The sequence below is a fragment of the Orbicella faveolata genome, unplaced genomic scaffold, assembly GCF_042242905.1.
Source record: "Orbicella faveolata isolate gen_17 unplaced genomic scaffold, um_ofav_v1 contig_13, whole genome shotgun sequence".
In the NCBI taxonomy this organism is placed as follows: Eukaryota; Metazoa; Cnidaria; class Anthozoa; order Scleractinia; family Merulinidae; genus Orbicella; species Orbicella faveolata.
Window position 1 is genome coordinate 25,857,968 of NW_028301540.1, and position 9,156 is coordinate 25,867,123.

At 39.1% G+C, this 9,156-nt stretch overlaps 1 protein-coding gene across 1 annotated transcript; it reads right to left on the bottom strand.

The window, feature by feature from the left end:
* Positions 1–808: 808 nt before the first annotated feature.
* LOC110058650 (protein NCBP2AS2 homolog) lies at positions 809–4,615 on the bottom strand. The gene is made up of 4 exons (XM_020765307.2): positions 4,494–4,615; positions 2,853–2,883; positions 1,932–2,004; positions 809–1,767 (listed from the first exon to the last, which is right to left on the bottom strand). The coding sequence occupies exons 1-4, from the start codon at positions 4,514–4,516 to the stop codon at positions 1,613–1,615; spliced, it is 282 nt and encodes a 93-aa protein (XP_020620966.2). The 5' UTR covers positions 4,517–4,615; the 3' UTR covers positions 809–1,612.
* Between the last annotated feature and the right edge of the window lie 4,541 nt (positions 4,616–9,156).

Consider the following 9,156-nt stretch of genomic DNA (forward strand, 5'->3'; position numbering starts at 1 on the left):
TAATGGTTATTAGAAGTGTATAACAGACCAAGACAGTGGAGTCGCAAGTAGGGTTTGCACGATATACTCCACGAGAGCATCGTAAAGTGGCTTAAGTTTTGCTACTTTAGCCTTTGAACATGCTTTGAAGATGTAAACTCAGGTGCAGATCGTGTAATCATACCCTGTTTAGGACATGCCAGTAAAGCTGCATACCCTGTTCAGGACAGTGAGGCCAAAAAACCACACCCGGTCCAGCGGCACTTCCCCTTGTAGGCCAAATGAGGGAGTACCCCCCCTGGGTGCAAGATAGAGTGAGTCTCCAGTATTCCAGTTATTTGTAGCAGCTTTCATATATGGCAGTTTCACTGGTGCGATGGCAAATAAATGGGTAGTGAATCATCTGAATTCATGTAGCATACTGGACAGGTGAAGGACAGAGGGTGTGGTGACTCCCTTCTTTTCTCAATTTGCTAATGGCTTTGCTTAATGTTGTTAGGTTCAATGCTGGGTTTGATGCTATTACTTGCCAACACCCCAGAAAACTAGATAAGCAGGTTATCAAACAAGCACAAGCTTTCTGTCATCTTTTTCAGTTACAGTGTACCAAACTTGTTTGCCTGCATAGCAGACGTTTCCTTACCATTTTCCAGGCAGGGAGATCGAGCAAGCAGAGTGGGAGGGGGTGGGAGAAAAGGAATTCAGTTTTTGCCCCTCTCCCTGCTTCTTATTCTTTTGCATTTGCCTGCAGTTCCATTCCCTTCGTGTGCTTTTGCAAATAATGAACACCTGCCACACAGGCTATACATGTATTAAAATATTACAGATGTTTTGGTAGTCCAAACCAATTTATTTACAAATAATATTATTTAGTATAACATAGTACACTTTAACAATATTGTTGACATATTATCAGTAGAACATTGATTAAATGCAGCTGGTTGACACTTTAAAGTAGCAATACACTAGCAAGAAATACATTTTTGTTAACTAGAAACAATGTTGGCTACAGCACTAGTGAGAATGCTATCAAGTTCAGCACATTTTACTGAAAACTGTAGAGCAGAAACCAAAGACCTTTTTAGCTTTGGCGGTGTGTTTCCCACGTGATATTCTCTAGAGCATTCTTTTATCCATCTAAAAATTATTCATTCATAAATACACATGTGACTATTTGAAAATTTAAAAGCAATAATTCTCACGAGTATCACCACATGGTCTGAAATGGGGCGACAAACTGCCCAAGCTAAAAAGGTTCATTACAATCTTCAATTTATGGACTGATGAAAATGTCAGTTGCAATGAAATTCTTCATTACATAATCAATTCCAGCACCGTTGTACATCTTCAGATTCCAGCCGTTGCGGCAAATTACAAACTTGGGCATTCTCTTGTCTAGTGAAAATAACAATGGCCAATACTACCAATCAAACTCAAGGTTTTCTGTCGTCTCTTCCACTGGTCACCAGACTATGCTAAAAAAATTGTGGCCTGCTGTCATGTAGCACAGTGACGACTAGACCCAACATCAAACCACTTGACATGTACCAGATTAGAGATAAACCACATACATGAAACACCCGAGTGTCATTTTAGACAAGATTAGGTTTTCCAAAATGATATTAGAGTATTGTTATCTTGGTCTCTGTTGGTTGTTTTCTATCTCGTTCTGAATGTTCTTGACAAAGTTTCTTGTGAAGGAGACAAGTCTTTTTGAAACTTGAGGATTTTTTCGAATGCTTTCCTGTGCCTCATTTGATTTGACTGCTTTATCCAGGGCATCATTCCCTAAGAGAAGTAATTTGAAGGCAAATCAAAGACTGTTAAAAATCATGTTTGTTTAGTCAGTTATACAATGTGATTTTTTCTGTTTGAAGTTCATTGAGGTCAGCAATCAGAAACCGCTAATTTAATTTGAGGGAAGACAAATACCCAGGAATTAAGTAACTTACCCCACAAGGTTAAGCGCCTGTACGTGTAATGAGTCAGCTGTGCAAGACGACGTATGGGATACGTATTTGCAAGCTGCCGACAAAAAGGATTTTAATTAAAAATTAAATGAGCTTGGAAAAGATGAAGACAATCATAACCAACTGTGTGAGAATGAGCTCCTGCTATGTTCAATACCCTCCCCCAGTGGGTGGGGGGGGGGGGGGGGAGGCATGGGAATGGGAGCCCAGAAAAATAGGGGGTGGGAGGGTTATGGGAAGCAGGAGGGGAACGAACAAGAAGCAGGAGTTCTAAGAGAGGAGGATGGGAGAGAAATGCAAAATTTGTGCTTGGGCTAAAAAAAAAAAAGGGATGACTTCCAGTGAAATTTACAGTGGCTATGTCAGGTCATGAAATGTAAAGCAGCATGACTGCACATGTGGTGCATACGCTGTCAAAAAAAGTAAGCAAAATGAGCAAGGCTGAATACAACTTGTCTAAAAACAAAGGAAACGTCTTAGAATTAAGTGGCCGAATGACTAGGATGTGTTTTGAGTCTCCTAATTTACAGGGGATGGGAGCAGGACAGAAAAGGGCAGGAGTTGGGAGAGCAGGATATGTGAAGTGGGAGGTTTTGACCCCTCTGACTACCCTGTCCCCCCACCCCCAAGCCCTCAGGAGTTTGAAGGAATGATGATGGTTCCCATTTTTCTATCATTCAACAGGAGACCATGGGGTAATCAGAAACAGTTAAGTTCAAGTAACACTGATATACTCAATGTGTTATATCGTAGATACACATGCAACCACTAAATTAAATAAAGTTAATTAAAATACTGAGCACTTGAGTTTAGATAGCAGGATTGCTACCTGAATTGTCACAATGTACACAAACTTCAAATTTACAAGTGATAATTTATGCAACATATTTTATGCAAACTTACTCTTTCAACAACTTGTTCATTGGCCAGAAAGCTAGTACAAAAACGGAGAAATCTTTATTACTGAGATGCAGAAGTAAACAGACCTCACACACTCAACCGTTCTCCCACTTGACTAGTCTGAGATTCAGTTCCCCAAAAATTAACATCAAATGTGAAATGGCATTTGAAACAGTGTCAAAGGGTGATTAAATGAAGAAAGAATTACAGGTACGTGATGTGTGTCAAAATTCTGACAGTGATATGAGGAACTTCTGAAAGTGGTTTGAAATTTAGCCCTGGTGGGGGGAGGGTGGGGGGGGGTGGAGGGGAGGTGAAGAGGGGGTGGTGTGGGCATGGGTAACCCTCCTAACAGGGCCCCTATACTTGTATCATCTGGACATATTTGTTAGCTGGGAAATTGTGCAGGTGAATAGGCTCTTTGCAGCTGGGGTCACGTGACCAAATGTTTCCTAGAAAATTTTTATATTATGGGCTATAACTAAAAGAATGCCAGAAATGGAAAGAGCGTATCGAAAATACCAAAATGGCCAAGTTTGAGGCCCCTGGAATTAAAGAGTAAGTTTATATGACAGTTTGAATTTTTGGAAAATTTTGAGGATTTGTATGTAAAATGTTGCTGGAGAGCAAGGTCTTGCTCTCCAGCAACTTTTTCCATACAAATCTTCTTCTCCTTTTAAAAATTCGGACCGTCATAAAATCTCCTTCTTTAATGATGGGGACTTCAAACTCGGCCATTTTGATATTTTTGACATGCTTGTTCCATTTCTGGCATTCATTGAGTTATAGCCCATAATTTTATGAAAAATAGGTCACGTGATGGCTTAGCTGCAAAGGGCCTATTCTCAAGGTTTGAAAAAGCCATTATGTTATACTGTTCTCCCTCTAAGATGTTAAAAAATTTAAGCATCTTAGGAGCATTTTCTATGATTTCTTCAAACAGAGGGAACCAAGGACTGTGGTGGCAACATTGCATGATTTGCATTTGATGATTACAAAGACCTACAAAGTTGTTTGCACTTTCTCTCGTTCTTTGAAGTGGAAGTCATTAATAATATTAGCACAGTTATTATTGATTATTGGCGATGATCACTGGTTAATCGACGACCAAAAGTTTTGTGGCCTACTAATCGATGTCATCATATTATGCTGCATATATCTGTTATGATTTTGCGGCATTTTCCGTTATTAAAACTGATTTTCCTGTTATATATCTCTATGTGAATGGTTCGTGACGAAAACAGGCAAAAAGGAATTGTATGGGGAAAGAAACTGAATTCATAGGAGAAGACTCGTCTCTCTTCCATTGTAATGTAAAGGCCATGCATTTATAATCGAGAATAGGAAAACGTCGGGTCTTAACCAAAGAAACCAGGCCAACCAATCAAACAATGACCATGCTAATAGTTAAAGTTTGGGTTGCCTGCATCGGCTCATTTTCTGTCCTTTTGTACATGTGGAACTGAAGCATCCATTTAAGATGTTATGCATTGTAAAGCTTAGGATCTTGTATACGAACCAAGTCAGTTTGGTGTTCGATTGATGACGCAACTTTCTCGTTCCGTATTACAGTCTGTTTACAATCAATTGTTCCATGCACTACTCGGAATTTTCACAAATTTCAAATTCAAATCTAATACTAACCTCAGAAGCATCCTTAACGGCATCTTCCTCACATTTATCACATGAAAAACAGCTTCACGTATGGAAGGACTTTGACTAGTTGACTAGCACCGTCAATATTTCCTTACTCACAGCCGGGTAACCGAGCCCTTGCCTGTTTTGAGTGGCCCTGGGATAGGGCTTACTATGGTTAGCCAAATGTTGCAAAATTCAACAACTTGGACCTTCATATTCAACAACTTATATTTATGTTCAACAACATATATTTATATTCAACATTTTATATTTATATTCAACGATACGCATTTTCTTTCAACTTCAACCCAAATTATTTTCATTCAACAAAAATATTTGTTCAACTTCAACCAAAAATAATATCATTCAACAAAAATATTTGTTCAACTTCAACCAAAAATAATTTCATTCAACAAAAATATTTGTTCAACTTCAACCCAGATTATTTTCATTCAACAAAAATATTTGTTCAACTTCAACCAAAAATAATTTCATTCAACAACAATATTTGTTCAACTTCAACCACAATTATTTTTATTCAACAATAAAGTTCCCGGACATTCAAAATAGTCATTCAACAAAATTCCCCGTCCCACCCCCTGAACTACCCCGAACGCTGTCACAAATCCCTAGTGTTTTGGGTACCCAAAACACTGAAAGCGTAAAACTGATGCAAGTGAAGTCATCCACGATTCTGCTCAAAACCCATTTATCTTCTTACGAAGCTTTGTCTCAATAAATTAAAGCGTTCTTTAGCTTGATATAAACACAATACGTCTCTGAAAATAGTCGCAATTCATAACAGACTGTCTGATCCGAGTCCGCAGTTATAACGACATATAAAACCGAATTCACGCGCCAAAGATCCTTGTATGAACATGCGCTTGGTGCCTATCGATAACCCTTGAAATGCACGTTATTCAAAACGAGAAAGGCGCTTTCTAAACCTCCGATAGTGCGGCGATTAAAATCAATATGCGAACGAACGGCCGTCACGCAAAATGCAGGTCTCAAGCTGTGACCGACCTCTGTATGTGTTGCCTGTCGGAAATAAACTCTGGCTTAGACTTGTTTGTCGCTCTTTCCTTGACCATCCCTCCTAGTGTACGTAGATTTTGCCGGGGAACAGTTCTCTATGCCATGAAATAAGTTTTTTGCTTCGGAGACAAAACCAAAATAAATATAAATAAAGTATATACAAGGCTAATCCTTGGATACAGGGAAAGTCTTAGACTTGTTTATTTCTCGCTCTTTCCTTAACCATCCCTCCTATTAGATTTTGCCATTAAAGCAGTTTTTTTCTTCGGAGACAATTCTATAAAAAATGCAAATAAAGTAGACAAGACTACGTCCTTTGAACACTGGGAAAGTGGGATACTTAAATCCCTGGTGATATATGGGTATCCCTTTCCAATATGCTTGTTTGTTATCGTTTCTTTAATTCAGGGTAGCCAAATCGACCGAGGATTAAAAGGCAAAGCAAACCTTTTATATCTTCATCTTATATATTCCGGCAAAATCTACATATACTAGGAGGGATGGTAAAGGAAAGAACGACAAACAAGTCTAAGCCAGAGTTTATTTCCGACAGGCAACACATACAGAGGTCGGTCACAGCTTGAGACCTGCATTTTGCGTGACGGCCGTTCGTTCGCATATTGATTTTAATCGCCGCACTATCGGAGGTTTAGAAAGCGCCTTTCTCGTTTTGAATAACGTGCATTTCAAGGGTTATCGATAGGCACCAAGCGCATGTTCATACAAGGATCTTTGGCGCGTGAATTCGGTTTTATATGTCGTTATAACTGCGGACTCGGATCAGACAGTCTGTTATGAATTGCGACTATTTTCAGAGACGTATTGTGTTTATATCAAGCTAAAGAACGCTTTAATTTATTGAGACAAAGCTTCGTAAGAAGATAAATGGGTTTTGAGCAGAATCATGGATGATTTCACTTGCATCAGTTTTACGCTTTCAGTGTTTTGGGTACCCAAAACACTAGGGATTTGTGACAGCGTTCGGGGTAGTTCAGGGGGTGGGACGGGGAATTTTGTTGAATGACTATTTTGAATGTCCGGGAACTTTATTGTTGAATAAAAATAATTGTGGTTGAAGTTGAACAAATATTGTTGTTGAATGAAATTATTTTTGGTTGAAGTTGAACAAATATTTTTGTTGAATGAAAATAATCTGGGTTGAAGTTGAACAAATATTTTTGTTGAATGAAATTATTTTTGGTTGAAGTTGAACAAATATTTTTGTTGAATGATATTATTTTTGGTTGAAGTTGAACAAATATTTTTGTTGAATGAAAATAATTTGGGTTGAAGTTGAAAGAAAATGCGTATCGTTGAATATAAATATAAAATGTTGAATATAAATATATGTTGTTGAACATAAATATAAGTTGTTGAATATGAAGGTCCAAGTTGTTGAATTTTGCAACATTTGGCTAACCATAGCTTTCACCTTCAAGGCAGTTCTATACACGTGTATACAGTAGTGACGCCTTTACACCGATATGTCAAAGGTGTTAGTTTCTAAGGAAACTGTTGAGTCACCTTGCTACCTATCGACTTGAAGTCCAGTGAGGCTGACGTTTCGAACGTTCAGGTTAGCCCTTCGTCAGAGCAAAGTGAGGGATTGTGGAATATATCAGGAGTGTGTTAGTGGAACATGGAATTATGTTAATATATAGTGGAGGAAACATGACAATAAAATACATGGGTTTTCTGTTGAAAGAAAAGCGTCCATTCATCCCATGGTCACCCCACTTTCTTGGTCCCAGAGAAAAGCCTAATATGCAATATACTGTGATGGGACAGTGATGTCTTCACTTGAAAGAGGCACGAGTTTGACTCACCTCCATAGAATTAAAATACAGCCAATCTAGTATGGCCTTGGGGTGTACCCCTGTAGAGAGCAATCAGTGGATATATATTTTCAAGAAGGATACCAAAGTTCTGCGTCAGTTGTGTTAGTTTTGGTATCTAACCAATCAAAAGATGTTTCCAGGTACACCTTTTTTCTCGTGCTCAGGCGGCGCCAGCTAAGAGGGAGATGACGGTGGCATTAGCCTGTAAAAGTAGACTATTTCCGGCTGTTTAAGCGGAGACAAGCGATAGCGTTCGCAGGCTACAATAGCCTGCGATCAGGTGTTCTCAATTTTCGGACACCACAGAGCGTCTGCGTGGGCAGCTAGTCCAGTCCTTCAATTGCATTTTGATACTTGCTATCAGAGAAAGCGGGAGATGTAATTCATGGTAGGACACAAATAGTTTGCTTTTATTTACTACCGTTTGTTTGCGGTTAGCGTTTACCGGTATAAACTATGTTTGCTTGTGGTTAGCATTTTTGTACTGTTTGCTTGCAGTTAGCATTTGTTTACTACTGTTTGCTTGCGGTTAGCATTTATTTTCTGCTGTTTCCTTGGGGTTAGCATTTTAAGTCTTCTTGCGTTAAATTAAGGCAGTGTTACCGGACCCTTCCTCAAGTTAGGGGGTGCACGTGCACGTGCATATGAAAAAAAAAAAGGCCAATAAAATCTTGTTCTCTCTCTGAAAGAGATCATTTCAGGACAACCGTCCGTATAAAAAAAAGCAACAAATGGTCACTAGTGGACCAGCAATTTTGCCCTTACCTATGAAGGGACAGCGGTTCCGGAACGTCTTTTTCTCTCACGCACTCGTAATTTGCGTCGTCACGAAACGCTCCTGAGCGTTGCGTTATGGCCTCAATTTCGATTCTCTTTCTTTTGTAACGCAACACACTAAAATTCGCAGTTGAACTATATGGGAACAAGGATCTCAGGAAGGACGTCCATTCCCCCACTTTCACTTTTTTTTTTATTAAATTAACTATTTCTTAAATTATCTCCACTTCAGTGGTTCAGTCCCCATCCACCTTGGTCCCCAGCCCCCAACTAAAATGTTAATTAAATATTATTTGCATCTCAGCAGTTTACAAAGACAGTTAGAAAACTTTATTCAGAAGATGCATCTGAGGCCGGATAATCAACTTAGCAATTTACGTTGTCCGGAGGGAAAAAACTGCACATCACTGATTCCTGAGTAGCTACTTGACAGTCATTACGTACCAGTACAAAACTAATTCCACCACACAGGTGCCACAATTATTACTGACACAAAACTAGAGTAACCATCTTTCACACATTATTTAATACTCTTTTTACTGTATTTTGAGTCACAGATCAGAATCTGTGGCCAGTAGATTTACTAGAAGCCACTACACATAATAGCAACTTGTGCTCAATGTGCAGTTCCAGAAAAAAATCCATACTCCCCCACAGAAGGGATAGGAATTTCCTGGGGGTGGGTTCTGTAAGACCAAAAAAAAATTAAAGAAATATATGAAGCTTAATTGGAATTTCCTGTGGGGTGGGCAAGGGGGGGGGGGGGTCTTATAAAAAATCCCTTCTGCAAGGGATATTTTTGGAACTACACAAATACAGCCGAACCTCTGAAATTTTGTCCCAATAAGGTCTAAATTCTCGTGAACGACCACCTCCCATGAGCGACCACCTAGACTTGATATTTTGGGTGGTCACCTCTGGAAGGTTCAACTGTAGTTTCAAGCAGCCACCTAACAAATTATGTCTGGGACTTAAGCAGTAAGTTCAAAGCTCACTCTAAAGATACAAGATAACAA

Excerpts from the sequence above, each read along its gene's own strand:
- LOC110058650 (XM_020765307.2), bottom strand. The coding sequence starts at position 4,516 with ATGCCGTTAAGGATGCTTCTGAG. Across the intron at positions 2,884-4,493 it reads CCGTTAAGGATGCTTCTGAG|CTTTCTGGCCAATGAACAAG; the intron begins GTTAGTATTAGA and ends TTTTTGTACTAG. Across the intron at positions 1,768-1,931 it reads CAGGCGCTTAACCTTGTGGG|GGAATGATGCCCTGGATAAA; the intron begins GTAAGTTACTTA and ends TACTTCTCTTAG.